General features: G+C 40.2%; 1 protein-coding gene across 2 annotated transcripts in view; it reads left to right on the top strand.

Moving 5' to 3' along the window:
* CLMP (CXADR like cell adhesion molecule) overlaps positions 1–21,550 on the top strand; it is a 123,757-nt gene that overhangs the window by 86,255 nt on the left and 15,952 nt on the right. For both annotated transcript variants that reach the window (XM_020984886.2, XM_020984885.2), the window contains 2 exons: positions 5,581–5,738; positions 18,532–18,733. In XM_020984886.2, the coding sequence (XP_020840545.1) occupies positions 5,581–5,738; positions 18,532–18,733 (360 nt within the window). The remainder of the gene's footprint in view (positions 1–5,580; positions 5,739–18,531; positions 18,734–21,550) is intronic.

The raw sequence follows: 21,550 nt of genomic DNA, 5'->3' as shown, positions 1-21,550 counted from the left end.
GTCTCAGCTCCATTCCCCAAGAGCCTGGCCCTAGGGGGGGCAGCTGCTTCCCGAGCTTCTGGCCCACAGACTAAGGGGGAATCCAGTGGCCGATCAGAAAGGGACTGCAGGGATCTCTTTGCCAGTGCTCAGGCAGGAATCTCTTGCTTTGCCCGTGTGTGGATATGGGTCACAGTTCTGGGCGGTAGTGCCGGGGTAAGGAGGAGCTCTGGCGTGGTGGAGCTTGTAGTGGCTGTGGAGAGAAACCCCTCCTCACAGTTACGGGACAGAAAGGAATACTTGTGGTCACAGGCCAGGAAAGGAGTAAACACCTCGCCCCTTATCATACCACCTTGGAAGAACTGAAAATTTACAGGTTCCTACAAGTATCTCTGAAAACAGCTACAAAACCCCAAGCTTGGGACAGTACACTCTCCACATTGGAAGCAGACTCTTACCTTAACAAGAGTTTAAAACTCAAGTAATTGGCTGGGATCATGAGCAAGCAGGCAAAAAAGTCAGACTATATTATCTTACTTTGGTGAAAAAGAAGATCAAAATATACAACCAGAAGAAGACAACAAAATCAAAGCTCCTACATCCAAAGCCTCCAAGAAAAATATGAATCAGTCCCAGGCCTTGGAAGAGCTCAAAAGGGATTTTGAGAAGCAAGTAAGGGAAGTAGAGGAAAAACTGGGAAGAGAAATGAGAGTGATGCAAGAAAATCATGAAAAACAAGTCAACAGCTTGCTAAAGGAGACCCAAAAAATACTGAAGAAAATAACACCTTAAAAAAGCCTAACCCAAATGGCAAAAGAGGTCCAAAAAGCCAATGAGGAGAAAAATGCCCTAAAAAAAAAATTGGCCAAATGGAAAAGGAAGTCCAAAAGCTTACTGAAGAAAATACTTCCTTAAAAATTAGAATAGAGCAATTGGAAGATAGTGACTTTATGAGAAATCGACAACAGTAACAAATCCAAAAGAATGAAAAATTAGAAAACAATGTGAAATATCTCATTGGAAAAACAACTGACCTGGAAAATAGATCCAGGAGAGAGAATTTAAAAATTATTGGACTATCTGAAAGCCATGATCAAAAAAAGAGCCTAGACATCATCTTTCAAGAAATTATCAAGGAAAACTGCCCTGATATTTTAGAACCAGAGGGCAAAATAGAAATTGAAAGAATCCACAGATCTCCTCCTGAAAGAGATCCCCAAAGGAAAACTCCTAGGAATATTGTAGCCAAATTCCAGAGTTCCCAGGTCAAGGAGAAAATATTACAAGCTGCCAGAAGGAAACAATTCAAGTACTGTGGAAACACAATCAGGATAACACAAGATTTAGCAGCTTCTACATTAAAGGACCACAGGGCATGGAATATAATATTCTGGAGGGCAAAGGAGATAGGATTACAACCAAGAATCACCTACCCAGCAAAACTGAGTATAATCCTTCAGGGGAAAAAATGGTCATTCAGTGAAATAGAGGACTTTCAAGCATTCCTGATGAAAAGACCAGAGCTAAACAGAAAATTTGACTTTCAAATACAGGACTCCAGTGGAACATGAAGAGGTAAACAGGAAAGAGAAATCATAAGAGACTTATTAAGATTGAACTGTTTACATTCCTGCATGGAAAGATGATATTTGTAACTCATGAGAACTTTGTCAGTATTAGGGTAGTTGAAGGAAAAAAATTGTATGTGTGTATATATAGATAGATAGAGGGCACAGGGTGAGTTGAAGATTAAGGGGTCATATCTGGAGAATAAAATTAAGGGATGAGAGAGGATGATACTCGGAGAAGAAAGGGAGAGGTAGAATGGGGTAAATTATCTCACAAAAAAAAACAGAAAAGAAAAGTCTCTTACAGTGGAGGGGAAACAGGGGAAGGTGAGAGGGAATGAGGGAATCTTATTCTCATAGGATTTGGCTTAAGGAGAGAATAACATACACATTCAATTGGGTATGGAAATCTGTCTTACCCTACAGGAAAATAGTGGGAGAAGGGGACAAGAGAGCAGGGGGTGATAGAGAGGAGGGCAGATTGGGAAAGAGGGTAATCAGAAGCAAATACTTCTGAGGAGGGACAGGGTCAAAAGAAAGAATAGAATAAATGGGAGGGCAGGATAGGATTAAGGGAAATAGAGTTAGTTTTTCACAAATGTCTACTAAGGAAGTGTTTTGCATAACTGCACATGTACAACCTATATTGAGTTGCTTGCCTTTTCAATGAGGGTGAGTGGGGAGGGAGGAAGGGAGAAAATTTGGAACTCAAAGTTTTAAAAACACATGTTTTAAAAAAAATGTTTTCACATGCAACTGGGAAATAAGAAATACAGGAAATGAGGTACAGAAGTCTATCCTGCTCTACAGGAAAATAGAAGGGGAAGGGGATAAGAGAAGGGAGGGGGGAGAGATAGAAGAGAAGGCAGAACAGGGGAAAGGGTATTCAGAATGCATGCCATCTTGGGGTGGGGGGAGGGGTGAGAAATTTGGAACTCAAAAACTTGTGGAAAATTTAAAAAAAAAAAGCATGGGCAATTCAGCTCTTGGCCCTGTGAATCCTGTCCTTGTCTGGAACCTGAAAGATTCAGGAGACTGGAGAGGAAGAAATCCATGTTGTTTCAAACGTGGGTTATACAAGAAAAAGGACAAAAGTCACTGACACAGAAGGTTATGGAATTGCATATATAAACACAAAGTGGATGAAAATTTTCAAACCTAGGAGGTGCCATGTTCAAACCTTGCCTGGGATGATGGCTTGGCCTGGCTCTGACCAGGTCTGTTAAGCATCTATGCTCATAGCTTGAAAAAAAAAAAAGATCATACAACACTGGAGTGAAGGAAGACTGATGGCTGAGGTTTGTGTTTCTTGCACAAAAGAAGAACCAAGATGAGATGTTTCCCAGGAAGCCATTTGCCTGGTGGCCAATGGACTGTAGGGTCATAGGGACCTTAGAGCCATCTACTCCAATCCCTTCATTTTACAAATGGGGAAAATGAGGACCACCAATGGTAAGTGAATTGCTCATCGTCACACAGAGAATAAAGAGCAGATGCAGGAGAACCTGAAGTTTTTGCGGGGGTTTTGTAGCTTTCCAGGAAAAATTAAGTGTTGAATAAAATTGAATTGGCCTAAACACTTAGTTGGTAACACGGAGCCCTGGGATTTCTCTGGTTTATTCTTACCCTGAAGATACCTTCCCATCCTATTTCCAAGGGATTTTGTTTTGTTTTAGTTGTAGTTGTTTTTTCCCCCAGGAGAGGAAAGGTCAAATTCAAGAACAAGAAGATATAGTAAATGACCTAAGGGAGCTTTCTCCCAGTAGAGGTGGGAGCCACAACAGATGCACATATTTGTGTCTCACTTACAAGTTCTGTGTTCAGAACACTGAAGAAATGAATGCATAAAAGAAAATGAAGGGGGAAGCTAGGTGGTGCAGTGGATAGAGCACCGACCTTGGATTCAGGATGAACTGAGTTAAAAACTGGCCTCAGACACTTGACACTAGCTGTGTGACTCTCGGCAAGTCACTTCATTCCAATGCCTCACCAAAAAAAAAAAAGAGTGAAATTGATTGACTCTCAATCAATTCAACAAAGCTGTTAAGCACCAGACTGAGGATGAAAAGAAAAGTTAAAGAAAAGAAAAAGGAAAGAAAAGAAACAGTCCCTGCCCTCAAGGAGTTTATAGTCTAATGGAATATTTTATATATACATATATGTACTATGTATATGTGTATATATATACATAAACACATATACAGTTATATTTACATATAACTATATATGTCACTTTATATGTAATTATAACTATGTAAAATCTATACATACATACTTTGCATTTGTATGTTTATAAGAAGTTTAGATTGTACTAGAATTATAGTTATATGTGTGTATTTACATATATACACACATATATGGAATATAAGCTTCTTCTACACAAGAAAATGAAAAGAAGGTATATGCAAAGTAACTTCCAGATGGAAAGAGTATGAAGAACTGGGAAGATCCAGAAAGATTTAAGGTAAAAGGGTACTGAGCTGAGTTTTCAGGGAGGCTAGAGATGAGAAGGATATTCATTCAAAAAATAAGGGACCACATCTGCAAAAGCATGAAGATGAGAAGCATGAAATGGAATTTGGAATGCCACATATGGGGAACATCTAACTAGACTAGAACACTAGACTAGAACAGAAACTTATAAAAGGGAATAGTATAAGACTGGAAAGTGCAGTACTATTTTTACTATACTATGCAGTCTTTTATAGAAACTTTCTGTGTCTCAGTTTCTCTCATCTGTACAATGATGTCTGGATGATTCAATTTCAAAGTTCCTCCTAGCTCTAATAGTCTATGACTATGAGAATGACATTAGGACCATTTGCCCCAGGATTTCCTTGTGCATTGTCCCAGCTAGGATGATTCAATCTACGTAGCTGGTATAATGTCTGCAAGACCAGAGAATAAAGTCAATAGAAAATCAAAACATACATTTAAGCCACTCTGGGTATACTCAGGAGGTATGCACATGTAGCAGAGTCATGCTACATGCATGTGGATGGGGCAGTGCCCTGATATTTTGCAGAGAATCACGGACCTGGGTCCTTGCTAAAGGATTTGCTCGACCAAAGACTCCTGGCTGGACCTCTGTCCCATGTATGGGGCTGTATCAAAGATAACAGCCAACAGAGTGAGGAAAAACTATTCATTCTGTGGGGTATAAGGAACAAGGAGATTCAGCTTCCTTTCTGCCTCAAGGCAGTCTCTTTGTTAGAGCATAGCCAATACCAGTTCTTCCTTGAACTAATAAGGAACAGGAGGGGATTTCTTTTCTAGCAGCAGCTATGGCTACTGCATGTAGCAGCAAGAGTGTGTGCTTACGTACGAGAGCCTGCCACTAGAACCGGAGGAACTCTGGGAAGAGTCTGTTCATCTGCTAAATGACCCTCCAACATCTCATGTTGCCATGGCAATAAAAATGGTGAGAATGATTAGGAGTGGAGGGTTCATACACAGAAAGAAGCAAATTGTCAGGCAGGGACAGGGTTTGAGAACAACTTCTGGATTCAAATCAGTTCGCTCTCGTGGATAATACTGAAGTTTTATATGTGTATAGTACTTTATATATTTCTAGGTGTTTTCACGTCTATTATTGCCTTTGATTCTCATGACAGTGATGTGAGGAAGGAAGGGAAAAAAGGAAGGAGAGACGGAGGAAGGAACAAAAGAAAGAATGGAGGAAGGGAGGAAGGAACAAAGGAAAATGGAAGGAAGGAAAGAAAGAAGGAAAAATGGAAGGATTTTATTCCCATTTTAAAGATGAGGAAATTGAAACTCAGAGAAGCTAAATGACTCATAATATAGCCAGTTATTATCAGTTAGAATTTGAACCCAGAACTCCTAATTTCATTTCTAGGATCCAGAAAACAATCATAGAATCCCAGAATTAAAAGGGATCTGAGACGTCTCTAAGTGTCCCCATCTCCCAAGTAGTCGTTCAACCCCTCTACTTGAAAAATCCAGGATCCTGCTCTCCCATCCTTATTTTGTTACCATCCATTTTTCCATCACTGACAAGATTTCTCTATTTCAGTTTCCTGTTATGTTGGAACATGGGGGACTCATATGGAAATCAAAAAAGTGGCCGAGGAGAAGGTCACTTTGCCTTGTCATCATCAGCTGGGGCTCCCAGAAAGAGATACCTTGGATATCGAGTGGCTGCTAATGGAACCTGATGGGAATCAAAAAGTGGTAAGCTTGCATATGCTTAAAGTTGACATTACCTGGGGAGCCACCATTAGCCTGAATCCTCTCCCTTTTCCTTCCTTTTCCTCCATCATGGTGCCAAAGCCTTTAGTGGTACCTATTGGTACTTAGCATGGTAAGAGTGATTAATACAACCATTGTTCTTGACCCTTAGGAACTTACAGCATAAGACAGACTAATGATGCAGAGGGGCCCAGAGAATACTAGATACAGAACTACATAAGTAGACATAAGAATGGATCACATGTTTATGTCAAGGGGCAGAACATCTGGGAAGATAAAGAGAGACAAACTAATTATGGGACTTTTGTATTGGGGGCAGCTAAGTTGTACAGTGGATAGAGTACTGGACTTGGAGTCAGAAAGACCTGAGTTTGAATCCTACCTCAGACACTTATCCTGTAACCCTGGGCAAGCCACTTAAATTCTCTCAGCTTCAGTTTTCTCATCTGTAAGATGGGGATAATAATAGCACCTGTCTCACAGTGAGATAACATTTAAAAACACATTGCAAACTTTGAAGTACTATATAAATGTTAGCTTTATTATTATGTCGGGATGTTAAGGACTATGGTAACCATTAATTTTGTTATCAGTTTGGGATTGTTAAAAAAAAATACTTTGCAGAATCTAAGAGCTTAAGGGTTCTCAGAGGCCATCTAGTCCAACCTGTATCTGACCAAGATTCCCCCCTAGGACAATTTCCAACAAGTAGTCATCCACCTTTCTCTTGAGTATTTCTGCTGCTGGAGAAGCTGCTACCTCCTGAGACAGCTCATTCCACTTTTTGGATAGTTCCCATTCATTGATCTGATCTGCCTTCTGGTGTCAAACAGAACAAGGCTAATCCCTGTTTTGTGTGATAGCCCTTCAAATAATCTAAGATCACTACCATGTCTCCCACCCCCAGGCCTTCTCTTCTCCAATTTAAATGTCTCCATTTCCTCAGTGAGTCACACCCTTCTCAGAAGATTTGGCAAATGCTTAGAAATGGGGTATGATCTTTTTCTTTCTCCCTAGTTATTACAACTGAAACCAATGAGGATATACACAAGGGAGACACTGAGAAGGTTTAAACTAAAAGAAATATCAGTTATATGGATGTAGATCTTGCAGAGTGGAGTTTAAACTTACTTGATACCAGCTGTTTATGACCCTTAGTCAATCCTTTCATCGCTGAAGCCTGTCTTCCCACAATGTGTCATGTTCTGGAACCTCTCCTTTCCCTAAACATCATAGTGAGCCTAACCATTAAGCATTTTTTAAAATTATATTTTATTTTTTCAATTCAGCAAAAATTGATTTTCTCTCTTTTTTGCCAACTTCATTCCCTCTCCCCCCACACTGAGAACTAAAGAAAAGCAAAACTTTTGTTATAAACATGTAGTCAAGCCAAACAAATTTCTGTACTGACCATGTTATATGTATGTGTGTATACGTATGTATATTCATATATATGCACATATAGATTGTTATATGTATATATGTTATATAATATATATAAAATATATATTATGCCCAATATCTTATGGCTATCACATAACATACATATATATAACATAGTGTGTATATATATATATATATATATACACACACACAGAGACACACACATATATATAAAATGTAGATACATACATACCTACATACGTGTGTGTGTGTGTGTGTGTGTGTGTGTGTGTGTGTGTGTATACTCTGTGCCCCATGAGGCCTTTGTCCAAATGCTAAGATGTTTGTCAGTTTTGCACAAAGCACATTGGAAGCCACCCTACCCTTAATAAAAAATCCAAGATGACTGGATAAAGCTGATGTTTGGTGTTTTCACCCTTGCCAAAGCAAAAGTCATTTGGGTTGTAGAGACAAGTTACTCTAGACCCAACTTTTGATTGAAAATAGACATGGCCAGTATGGCTACTCAGCATTAGCCACTGAACATCCAATAGGAATCAACTAAAGCCCAGCTAGACCTCCAGCACCTACCTGCAGCCCAATTTACAGAGTAGGCAGAGGACTGGGGGTTGTGCCCAAGGGCCTAGGCCAAGCATGGAAAGTAGCCTCACCAGCACTGTCTGAAATTCAGGCTTCAAGAGGAAGGTAACCAAACCTAATGCAGCTTTCCCAGGCTGAGTTTCACAATGACTGTTACTGCCTTTCTGAGGCCTAACATCTGTCAGAAGACAGAAATGGTTTTCTCCATTTTGCAGAGAAAAAACTAGAACATCTCACACAGTCAGGGCTCCAGGCAGGATGGGATGATGTGAGGAAGACCCAGGAATTTTGATTCCCAGGCCAATCCCCACTCCTCTGTACACTCTTTTCAAATAGGTTTTCCATCATTATCACTTAAAGGAACATTAGATTCTATCTGGATTAGTGCATATTTCTACTGTTTACAGAGAAGCAACTTCTAGAAAACTAATCTGCACCATCTGTTCTTATGCAATTCCTAACAAATACAAATTTTCCTATTGTCTCACAAAAAGGGGGTGGGTGGGTGCTAAAAATGTTTAAAATGGCTCAGTGGATACAGTGCTAGAAATGAAGTCAAGGAAGACTCCTCTTCCTGATTTCAAATATGGCCTCAAATGCTTACTAGCTTTGTGACCCTGGGCAAGTCACTGAACCCCTTTTGCTCAGTTCTGCAAAACCACTTCAATATCTTTGCCAAGAAAACCTCAAATGGGATCAAGAACAACAAAAATACTCTGGGGCAGTTAGGTGGCTCAGTGGATAGAGCACTGGGCCTTGAATCAGAAAGATCTGAGTTCAAATCCAGCCTCAGATAATTTCTTAGCTGTGAGAACCCTGGGCAAGTCACTTAACCTCCCTTTGCCTTCATCCACTGAAGAAGGAAATAGAAAACCACTCTTTGCTAAGAAGAGTTGGACTGAACAACAATGCTTCTGTAGAAGATTCCACCAGGCATTTCACAGAAGGAATAAGCCAACAGCTGCCTACTATGTTTTTTTTTTAATTATTCCATAATTGCAATTAATAATTACAATTTTTCATCATTTATAAAACGTCCTCTATAATTCTCCAAGATAAGGTTGGTTAGTATCATTTCCCTACTTCCTAGAATTGAAGTTTTTTTCTGATGAAGAATTTCATTATCTGCCCACAGAATAAAACATAGGCTCCTGATCTGGCATTCAAGGCCCTCCACAATTCACTCTAGCCTACCTTTCCAGACTTATCTTACACATATTCTATGCCCCAGTCAAACTAGACTATTTTTTGTCTGCTATTCTCAATCTACATTTCCTCCCTCCATTACTTCGCTCCTACTAGCCCCCAAGGCTGGTATAGATTCCCACCATTCCTAAGTCTATCTCTAAAAGCGAATGTAAGGCACTTTGTAAAGTCAAGGGAGGTCAAGGAAGTATTTATTAAGCTTTTATTAAGTCTGGCATAGTGCTAAGTGCTAGGAATACAAATATAAGCAAAAGACAGTCCTTGCCCTCAAGGAGCTTACGTTCTAACTGGGAAGACAATTTTTAAAAAGAAGCAAAAAACTGGGGAAGGTGGAGCAGGGAAAGTACCCTGGGAGAACATGGGTAGATAGAGAATAAGGAGAGGAGCCTGGAAAAGAATAATGACCAATATAAAGTCTATCTAAAGTAAGCTCAAGATTCTTCAAGACCAAACTCAGGGAGGGCCACTTCCTCCATGAAGGTGTCTATCTCACTCATACCTCCACTGAAATTGTGCTGAGTCAGTTCAAGTGACCCCACAGTTTCCAGTTCTGCTAGTCTTCCTCTAGTGCATTTCGTCCCATTCCCTTTATCTTTAATCTCATTTCCCTGTGATTTTGTAATGGGGGAGGAGCTGAGACACAATGGCCCATGCCTTTTTGGAAGCCTATACCTAGCAGGATTGTCTGGAAGCTAGGTGTAGAAGTGAAGAGAGCACCAGGCCTGGAGTCAGGAAGACCTGGGTTCAAATCCAACCTCAGACACTCACTCCTGTGTGACCCTTTCCAAGACATTTAACCCCTATTTGCCTCAATTTCCACATCTGTAAAATGAGCTGAAGAAGGAAATGATAAACCACTCCAATGTCCAAGAAAACCCCAAAATGGGTCATGTAGAGTCAGACATGACCAAAAGCAACAACACCTATCAGGATTATTTTGCTCTTGTTAGGATAAGTTGTTTATAAAAGCAGTGGGGCTTTTGAAATCCTAGCACAGCCATATGCAATGCGTTGCCTTGTGTACTATAATAAATTATTTTTTTATCTCATTTTCCTGAGCTTGCCTGATTCATTAGGACAAAGCCCTAACCAAGATTTTCAACACCTCCCATTTCTTTGCCCCACTCCCCACTACAGGTAAAAATGAGTTCTCCCTCAATTATCTCACAGAATTTTGTCAAGCCCTCTCTTTTATTCTTATTTCACTTTCCTTTATATCTTAGTTTTACATTTCCATGTCTTTCCTCTATTAAGTTGTAAATGCCTAAAGAGTAAGGTATGCATTATAGCTTTTAAAAAATCCTTCTTGCCTAGAACAATGTTTTTACACATAGCATATGATTAATAAGTATCTGATGAGTTAAGAAATGTGGGTCTAGAGCTCAATATTGGGTTAGGAGTTGAAATCACAAAATTTGATAATTGTAAGGAACCTCAGAGGATATTTAGTTCAACCCATTGTCAACCCTGTATAAAAATCAGATCAACAAGGTGATTAAAAAAAAATAAAGTAAGGCATTTATTCAGGGGCAGTTAGAAACTGCTGGTCACGGCAGAGATTCCCAGGAGTTTACAATGAAGGTAGGGGATGATTAGAAATTGGTAGTCAGAACAGTAGTTTCCCAGGGATTGACATTCTCTAGTACAGTCATCAGGAAGGGGTCCCAGAATTTCCGAGGCACTGACACCATACAAGGAAGAATTAGACAAGGTAAACTAAGAGATATAAGGAGATGAGTATAGTGTCAAGGAGGCCAAAAGAGAAAAGTTCTGATGGGGTGATGGGACCTGGACCCTTAAAAGAAAAGACCGAGTCTTTGAAAGCAACCCAGTCTCTGAATTTTCCCATATATTTCAGTACCCCAGATCACTGGTGCCTTCACCCAAGGCATCTGGCCCATCCCAAACTACTTAATACTCCTTTCACTATTACACCTGGCCCACCCCAAACTATTTGCCACTCCTTAATCCCATCCAGATCTTTTCACTGTCCTTTTTTGTGTATCAGCATCTGCATCACCCCCATTAAATTGCAGATTCCCTGAGAATCTCACCCAAGTTGGCATTTACAATAAACCTTCCCACTTTGATTGCAAGGCAGTTTGAGTGTATAAATTCATTCATGTACCCTGACATTTTGGGGTTCCCAGCAACACCAAACTGCATCGTTTTTAGAAAAAAAAAGTTAAAATAAATCAAAAAGCATTTTTTTTAGTGCTTACTGGGTGCTAGGCACTGTGCTGTGCCCGAAGGATACAAAGAAAGGTTAAAAAATAGCTCCTGCCCTTATGAAGCTCACATTCTAATGGGAGAGTCAACATGTAGATAACTTGGTACATAGAAGATATATATACAGAGCAAATGGAAGGTAATCTAGGAGCAGAGAACACTGCCCCTGGCAGGGATGGGGAGGAGATGGAGAATGGGAGTGGGAAAAGTCATGTGCAAGAAGTGGGATATTTGAACAGAGGTGAGGAGAGAGCATTCCCAGCATGGGCAACCAGCAGTGCAAGGGCACAGGAAGCCAAGTTATGAAAACCTTTAAATGCCAAACAGAGGACTTCATAGTCTATTCTGGAGTTCATATTTTAAGCTGGAATTTATTGAGCATATACAAAAAAAAAGAACCTAAATGGGAGTCACAGAAAGTTGGACATAACAGAAACAACAACAAAAACAACAAAAATTGGGGAGGGGGGGTGACATGGTTAAGATCTATACTTTAGGAAAATCACTGGCTGAGTAGTAGATGGATTGGAATAAGAAGGCGCTTAAACCCAGGAGACCAATTAGAAAGTGATTGTAATTGTACAGGCAAGAGACTTGTGAGTAGAGAGAAGAGAACTTAACTAAGAAATGTTACAGACAACAGGATTTGGCAATAGATTGGATGGAGCTGGGTCAGAAGTAAGGGGTGGGATGAGGAGGTATGAGATAAGGAGGAGTTAAAGATAACAAGGTTATGAGTCCAAGCTCCTACCTTTCCTAGCCCCTTGGACATGGAGGAAGTCACTTCATTACCTACCCCACACTTGTGAAGAAAATGCTTTACAAATCTTGAAGAGCTATTAAACTATTTCCTGGTTCTAATTCTCTCATCTGCCTCAAAATTCTTTATTCTTCACTTGCCACCTTCCTATGGCAGAGGAAGAAATGTTCTTCCTCCCAGTGAAGATTAATCCTTTCACCTCCACCCTTCTAGCTTCTTCTAGGCTCCATTAAACACTAGAAGGACCAGAATTTAAGAATACCTTGAAGGATCAAGCTGATGCAATGTATTTTTTTTTAATCTACAAGACAAAGAAAACAGAGATAACATGTAAAGCTATTTATAAAACCTTAAAGTACTATGTCGATGCTTGCTGTTACTATTAACTTATTATGGGTCAGCCACTCTGGGAATACCAAGGAAATATTTAATTTTTTTCTACCATACGTTATACTTCAGGCCTGCTTTTTACTGTAGTTAATTCCTATACATTAGAGGAATATAAACGTATTTTAGTATTAGATGAAATAAAATTCAACTCCACTCAAAACATTGAATGTAAATTCTTTGAGATGTTACATTCTGGCACCTAGCATGGTGCCTGTCATGAACAGGTGTTTAATAAACACTGTTTGATTGATTTAATGGGAAACTACTTTTTTGTAAGATGATGGGAGATCTTAGGGGTATAAAGATGAAAATGATGCATCCCTCGCCCTCAATCAGGTTACAGTCTAATGGGGGAATAAAAAGGCACCCAAACCAGTTTGATGAAAGGTTGATGATTGAGGCAAAGGAGGGATCCAAAGTACTCTGGGAAGTTGGGGGTTTTGGAGGTGGGGGGAGGGGCTGGGAAGAACACTTTTTTCTGTGAAGATAAGAAAAGTCTTCCCATGGAGAAAGTGAGACCTGAGATGATCCTTGAAGGCAGGGAAAGATTTCAACAGGCAAAGAGTAGAACAGAGTGTGTTCTAAGCCTGAGTATGGCCTGTATCATTTCAACACAGGACAAGACTGGGAAATAGCTAGTTGTCCATATTGCCTGGAAGATAGAGTGCAGTGAAGAGGAGTAGTAGAAAATAAGGTTTAGAGTCGGATTATATGGAACCTTAAAATGTCAAGCTAAGGAGTTTCTAGTCTGTCCCATAGGAAATTTATTGTTGTTCGGTCATTTTTCAGCCATGTGCAACTTTTTGTGACCCCATTTGGGGTTTTCTTGGCAAAGATACAGAAGTGATTTGTCATTTCCTTCTCCAGTCATTTTACAGATGAGGAAACTGAGGCAAACAAAGGTTAAGTGACTTGTCCAGGGTCATACAGCTAGTAAGTGTCTGAAGTCAGATTTGAACTCAGGAAGATGAGTCGTCCTTTTTTTTAATTTAATTTAATTTTTTTTAGTGAGGCAATTGGGGTTAAGTGACTTCACCAGAGTTGCACAGCTAGTGAGTTTTTATGTGTCTGAGGCCAGAGTTGAACTCATGTCCTCCTGACTCCAGAGCCGGTGCTCTATCCTTATTCCATGCCTGGTACTCTATCCACCTCAACACCTACTTGCCCTCTATAGGAAATAAGGAACTGCTTAAGGCTTTTGAGTAACAACTAGAAGGATGGGAGTGATGGTGACCTCCTCAGGGAGTCTATTTTTGAAGATGTGTGGAGGGTGGAACAAAGAAATGAGAGAGTGGAGACCTGGGACTAAGGAAGCTATTAGCATGGGGATGGCCCAGACCTGAATGAGAGTAGTGGCTGGGAGAGGAAGACAGCCTGCATGCATGGAAGATATATTATAGGCAAAGAATCTGACTGATTGCATATGGAGGTGAAGGAATCAAAGATCACTTCAGGAGCTTGGGTAACTGGCTTCCTTCAAGTCTCAGCTAAAGTCCTACCTTCTACAGGAAGCCTTTCCTAATGCATCATCTATGTGCCTTCCCTTTGAGATTATCTCCAGGATTGTTTGCAAGTTGTCAAACCCACTAGACTATGAGATAATTGAGCTTCTTTCTTTTTATCCTCAGTACTTAGCACATAATGAGTGCTTAATAAATGCTTATTGACTGACATAGTAGATGCTTAATAAATGCCTATTAATAGGATGGTGTTGATAGAATCCTAATAAAGCTGCCCCCAACCCCAATATTCTAACTTCCTTATGGGCCCCACTGAACAGCAGGCATATCCTGATTTAACCACACAATCTGGCTTTAACCACACTACGGGCCCCCAGATTCAATATAGACACTCTTCCCTACCTAGCCACTGTTCCCCTCCACTCAATACCCTAACTTCTTCATATATGCCTGACTGCTCACTAGAAAAACAGGTGTGTCCATGAACTCATATTTTTCACAGAACAGCAGGCGTGTCCATGTGATAGGATCCCAGCCACTGCCTCTAGCTAGCCACTGTCCCCAGACCCATTCCTCATATTTCCCACAGAAACAGGGAGGTGTTGTCCATGCACTCAACCACAACCACATCCACCTAGTCTCAGACAGGACCACAATAGTCAGCCAATCAGAAAGCAGCACCACTAGGATGCCCACGCAGGATGCAGACCCCAAAACAATAGAAGGGACTTTCCCTAAGTAGCCACCTTCGAAGTAATAGCAAAAGGTGTCCTTTAGGTGAACTTATGATGAAGAGAGACTTATTATAATATCATTATCATACATACATACCCCCCCAAATGGATTTTTCTGTATGCACTGTGGGTAATCACATGCATAGTTCCACTGAGGCTGAGGCATCTCCCCTATTACCTAATCCCTTAACAAACCCCTCCTGCCTTTTTTATATTCATAATTTCTGTTATGTAATCAGCATCATTACACTATAAATGTGCCTGTGTTGTCTTACTAATTTGCTGGTTCTTCTTGGAACCTAGCCTGCTTCTGAGGGACATCAATCCTCTATAAAAACCTGTACTTGGATTAGAGATGGTCTGACTGAATTCTTTGAGATGGTGACACCACAACATACCATGAAACCCTAATGGTGGTGTCATCACCTGAAATAGAGAAGTGAGAACAAGCAAAGGTGATGAGTTTCATTCTGCCTGTATTGAACTGAGGTAAGGATGAGACATTAAGGTGAAGGGTCTAGCAGGGAGCTGGAGACTGAGGCTGGAGTAATAGAATTAGAAGTCATCAGTACAGAGGTGAAAAATGAAGCCATTGTGGAGTAATACCTTTACTAGGGAGAGAATATGGAGAGGTAAGATTCTGGAATCAAAGAACAAGAAATTTAGAGCTGAGAAGGATCTCAGCGATCATCTGGTCATCCAACATTCCCTCACTTTAATAAATGAGAAAACGAAGGTCCACTGAAGTTAAATAGAAGATTATTTTATTAAGATCACACAGGTAATGAAGTCCCCAAGTCCAAATGCAGTGCTATCCTAATCTGTCTCTGCCTCCATAGTCCTTTTGCCTAGCCTAGAAAAATAGCTCATTTGTTCTTTCCTTAAGTTTCCTGGGGAGGTTTTAACTCCACCTTTGATGAATATTTTAATCTTTCTAGTCTCCTATGACTTTCTGTATCAAAGCTTCTTAATATTTAGGCTAAATTCTTACTGCTACATAAATTTGGTCTTGCAAATTCCAGTGCCCTGACTAAATGTTTCCTTTCTCCTTTCAATAACTCAGTGAGGTAGTGAAGTTATTATTATCCCTATTTTACAGATGAGGAAACTGAGGTTCAGAAAGTTGAACTTTTCCAAGGTCACAGAGCTACCTACCAGTGGCAGACCAGGGATTCAAGCCCAAATATTATAATTTTTTTCCCATCCCAACTGCAAGTATATAACTTACAGTTGTTGGGGGGGTTTTTTAATTTTTTTTTATTTTTTGAGACAATCAGGGCTAAGTGACTTGCCCAGGGTCATACAGATAGTGTCTGAGGTTGGATTTGAACTCGGGTCTTCCTGACTCCAGGGCCAGTGCTCTATACATTGAGTCACCTAGCTGCCCCACATAACTTATAGTGTTAAGAGCCTTGACTGGGGAACTGAGATATTAAGTAACTTGCTCCTGGTCACACAAGGAATATGTGTCAGAGGCAGATTTTTCCAGGCCCTTCCAAACTGTATCTATTTATTATAAATAATAAGATGAGTCCTAATTGATGAAATTAAAGTATGTTGCATATATTTCTTTTGATTCTCACAAGTCCATGAGGTAGATACAATATGGTATCTTCAGATGAGTCTCACTCAGAGAGGTTAAGAGACTTGACCAGTGTCACATAGCTATTAAATGTCAGAGGAGAAATTCAAACCTAGGTTTCTCCAATATTTTTCCCACTACATACTGACTTTCCACTACACTGTACTTACTCCCTTAGAAGAAGAGAAAAGAAGTCCGAAGGGGACACCCACACTTAGGGGACAGGATGAGAAGGATGAAAGAGCTAAGGAACAAAAGAAGCAGTTAAAAGGAGTAGAATGAGGGGAGAGCATTGTCACCAAAACCAGGGAAATAGAAAATATCCAATGTTACTGTACAGCACTCTCATCCATATACACCATGTACCAGCCAAAGTGGCCTAGTTCCCTGGACGTGATATTCCATCTTCCAGCTCTGTCTCTGCACAGGCCATCTGTTCTCTTTGCCTGGAATGCTCTCCACACTCCTCACCTCTGCCTGGTAGAACCCCTATTTCCTTCAAGGCTCAGATCAAGCATCACCTCCCTCACCAGTCCTATCCTGATCCCTACAAAGTTGCTAGTGTCTCTGTCTCCCTCCTCCCCCACTTCTTCCACTTCCATCCAGAAAGTACTTTGTATTTTTCATTGAATTATCTGTGTTTATGCTGTCCTCCCTGCCCTGCCCCCAGCAGAATGTAAACAACTAGAGAATCAGGACTGTTTTATTTTTAAGTTCCAGTAACTACTACCAGTGCCTGGTACCTAGTAAGTGATTATTAAGTGCTTGTTGCATGTTAAAGAGGATATAGATAACAACAATAACATATTTATAAAGCTCTTTAAGATTCATACAGTCTGTGCCTTCCTCACAACCCTGTGAGAATAACAGATAAGGAAACTGATGATCTGAAAGAAGAAATACCTTGCCCATGATCACACATGTATTTGAGGTACAATTTAAATCCCAAAGAGGTCCTGATCTGTGGGAGAGAGGTATGGGTTGAGGTAGAAGAGAAATTTTGCCAGGAAGACAGTTGAGTGCAGAGTGTACTGGTACTTTAGCTAGATTCTTCCAATCCAAGGTAGGGGAGGGGCAAAAATTGATGTCTATACTTTTGTGCCTGATGTCAGTATCCCTGATCCTCTTTCAGGCTTAACAACGTAAGAATGGTTGAAGGCCATAGCATTTATCCCTGCCCCTATCCATTCTACAGGTGATCACCTACTCCAGCCGCCAGGTCCATAATAAGTCCTGAGTCTGATCCGCTTCAGCAGAAAGGTCAAGGACAATAGAGTGAGAAAGGCCATAGTATTTGGCAATTCACAGGTTACTAGTCACCTTGGGGAGAGAAGTTTTAGTCAAGCAGTGAGGTTGAGTAGTGTGTGGGTGGTGAAGAAAGGGGAGTAATGAAAGCAAACTACTCTTTCTAGAAGTTTAGCAGTGAAGGAAAGACAAAAGGTTTCCGAAGATGACAAGGTTGGAAGTTTGGAGTTTTTTCTTAGTTGGTATAAGGTAAGAGGACTAAATATAATTGAAATGGTAAGTATATGGCTTACATATAATAATACATTCTAGAGATACATAAAAAACCTTGAAAATTTCCATTTCCTTGAATTATCCATACAAATGTTCCCATTTATTGGCACAAATAACCAAGAGTTAACTATAATCCATCTCTTGCTCCCTAGGCTACTGTGTTACTAAAAATGATAACAGATGGGAAAGTGTTTGGAGACTAGATAAGTCATTGACTTGGATACTTGGCTGGGTCTGTGGTTTCATCATTATGGTTACTCATTCCACTGAAGTTTATCTCCTTCCATGCAATTCTTATTTCTTCCATAGCCACTCAACCTAATGAAAGATTTCCTCTGGTGCTTTTTTTTTTTTATCATCTTAGGGGTATCAGTATAGACCTCTAGCTGTCCATCTGTTGGTCCTCATTCCTGCTACATGACCCACCTTATAAGTCCTCCAGTTATACATGTCAAAAATTGCATATAAACTAGGACTTAATTTCTCTTTTCTGCTCTGCATTTGGACAACAGACCTCTGGTGAATGGCAGAAAGACAACTGTCCCAGAATGTTTTCTGTCAGAGATAGTGAGAAATCAACCTAGCAGGGTCATAGCAGAGATGGAGACTTTAAAAAGTCACTAGAGTATAAAGGGACCTGCATTCTGGTGCCTGGGCCATGTCTGGCCAAAGAGGTCCTGATCTATGGGAGAGAGGTATGGGTTGAAGTGGAAGAGAAATTTTGCCAGGAAGATAGGTGAGTGTAGAGTGTACTGGTACTTTAGCTAGATTTTTCCAATCCAAGTAGGGGAGGGGCAAAAATTGGTGTCCATACTTTTGTGCCAGGTGTCTGTATCTGATCCTCCTTCAGGCTTAATAGTGTAAGAATGGTTGAAGGCCATAGCATTTAACCCTGCCCCTATCCATTCTACAGGTGATCACCTACTCCAGCCGCCAGGTCTATAATAATTTGACTGAAGAGCAGAAGGGACGTGTAGCCTTTGCTTCCAACTTCCTGGCAGGAGATGCCTCCCTGCAGATTGAGCCCCTGAAGCCTAGTGATGAGGGCCAATACATCTGCAAAGTGAAGAATTCAGGGCGCTACCAGTGGAACCGTGTCAACTTGAAAGTCCTGGGTAAGACAGCTGTCCTAGGAGAATCTCCTACTCCCATAAATGAACTGGGTAGACCCACAGTATATGCACCATACTGACCCAGCATTTCCTGAACATTTCCATTCTATGGCAGTGCCAAGAAGTTTACTTTCAGAATGGGATCTACTTCAGAAATCACCTAGTCTATCTCCAGATCTCCAAGTAGGACCTCATTAAATCCCTCTGAAGATGTGCTAATTCTATTTTTTGACCACCACCAGTGAAAGAAAATTAATCATCCTCTTTGGCAACATATTCCAATATTTAAGAATTTTCCAGGGAGTGAATGTGATTTCCTAGGTGTAACCTAAAATCCAACCCCATCCTTCCCATGAGCCCACAGAATCCATTTCTATGTATTCTATATTGGTTAAAGACAGCTACCAGCCTCTACATAATTACCCCCCCCATATATTTACCTGGAACTATTTTCCTCTTCACTGAAATTCTACTTAACTCATTCTCCTGAATTATTTTATTTAAATCACAGAATCTTACAGTTAGAAAGAATCTCAGAGGTGAAAAATATAGTAAAAAGAGTGCTATGTCTGGGGTTGAGTATGAGTTCAAATCTGAGATTTGCTACTTACTATTCGTTGAGTGTTAAGGAGGATATAGATAACAACAACAACAATAACATATTTATGAAGCTCTTTAAGATTTTGAGCAAGTCATTCAATATCTCTGGACCTCAGTTTTTACATCCATAAAATGAGGAGGTCAGATTAGATTATATCTATGAGATCTTACTGTTCAAGGTCACATAAATAGCAAGTGGTAGAACCAGGATTTGGACCCAAGTCCTATGGTACCGATGGGGATAGTATCTGAACCACTAAAAGGAAAAGACGATGTCTTTGAAAGCAACCCAGTCCCTGAATTTTCCCATACATTTCAGTAGCCCAGATCACTGGTGCCTCTGCCCAAGGCATCTGGCCCACCTCAGCCCACTCTGATTACTTAATTAGTTTACTTGATACTCCTTAATCCCATCCAGACCTTATCAGTCCCATCCTCATCAAATGTGCAGATTCTTAGGATCTGGCCCTCTTGTATTGGTGTTACAAATACCACAGATTTCCTATCCAACTGGTGTCCTAATAAACTTGATACTTGGTTTGAAAGAGGGCTTGAATTCTTCTAAGGCTGACCCACTCTGTACCTTTGTATTTCGGGATTTCTAGCACCCCAAACCACATCAGTACCAAGTTCGGTGTTCTGTTCACTGCATCACACTGCCAAGTGATCTGGGGCCAAGCAGAGCAAATTGAATCTTCTTTCATGTGAAAGCCTTTCAAATACTAAAAGATGGCCATCATGCACTGAATATCTTCTCTTCTCTAGGCTAACCATCCCCAATTCCTTCAACCAGACCTCAGATGCCATGATCTTGAGGTCCTTCACCATCCTGATCACCCTACACTAGGTGTTCTCCAGCTTACCCATGTCCTTCCTAAAATATGGCATCCAGACAGAACATATATGGAAGAGTATTTTCTTCCCTAAGTCTGAACACCATTCCTTCTCTTGATGAAGTCAAAAATGATATTAGGGTGCCAGGGCCATTATACTACACAATAATTCATCTTAAGTTTGCTATCTAGATGAAAAAAATTAAAAATAAAAATCCAGATTTTTTTCAGATAAAATATCTAGCCAGCTCTCCTTCCTTGACCTTATGTTTATGAAGATTATTTTAAACCTGAATGTAAAACTTTGCACTTCTCCTGATTAAATTTCATCTTATCAGGTCTAGCCCAATTTTCTAGATTTTTTTTTCATCCTAATTCTGTCATCTAATCTATTACTTATCCATTCCCCTCTCCAAACTCTCTTCCCCAAGCTTTGTGACATTTCTACACTAGATAAGCCTATTATCTATGCCTTTATCCCAGGTCATCCATCAACATTTTAAACAGTTTCCGGGCCAAGCACAGCTCCCTGGATCACTTTATTTGACACTTCCTTCCTAACTGACCTAAAGCCATTACTAACCACTCTTTGGGTCTAATCATTCAACCAGTCCCAAAAAATTCACAATACTATTTACTATTATCTAACCCAAATGTCTCCATATTTTCCACATACACAGCAAGGGAGACTATGTCAAATGCTTTTCCAGAATCTTCTTAAGCTATATATTTATTGTTTCTTGATCAAGTAGTCTAGGCATCCTGTCAAAAAATTAAGCAATGGGGGCAGCTAAGTGGTGGAGTGGATAGAGTACAGGCCCTGCACTCAGGAGGTCCTGAGTTCAAATCTGGCCTCAGACACATAATACTTACTAGCTGTGTGACCCTGGGCAAGTCATTCTACCCCATTGCCTAGCCAAAAAAAAAAAAAGAAAAAAGAAAGCATAAAGTTAAAAAAAGATTAAGTAAGGTTAATCCAGCATATCTGTTTCTGATGATTGTTTGTGATCATTGTTCTCTTTTCTAGTTGTTTAGTAACCATACCTTTGATAATACATGCTCAGATTTTTCCAAGAATTGAATTCAGCCTTACTGGCCTGTAGTTTATAAACTCCATCCAAGTTCTTTTTTGAAAACTAGGAAACCAGGACATATTTACCCTTCAGTTCTATAACACCCTTCAGGTTCTCCATAGGCATTTGAAAAACAGTAGTACTGACTTAGCAATCACATCTGTTAGTTCGGAAGTAGGTCATCTATGCCTAGGACCTCGAATTTATCGAGGGCAGCTAGAGGTTCTTTTACTATTTCCTTATTTTCCTCAAGTTTAAACTTCTCATCAGCCATTTTTATTCTGTCCTTTCCAGTCCAACGATCTTTTTCCTTG

Source organism: Phascolarctos cinereus, unplaced genomic scaffold, assembly GCF_003287225.1.
Source record: "Phascolarctos cinereus isolate Bilbo 61053 unplaced genomic scaffold, phaCin_HiC Scaffold_726;HRSCAF=1367, whole genome shotgun sequence".
Classification (NCBI taxonomy): domain Eukaryota; kingdom Metazoa; phylum Chordata; class Mammalia; order Diprotodontia; family Phascolarctidae; genus Phascolarctos; species Phascolarctos cinereus.
This window is presented reverse-complemented; position numbering and strand designations above follow the sequence as displayed.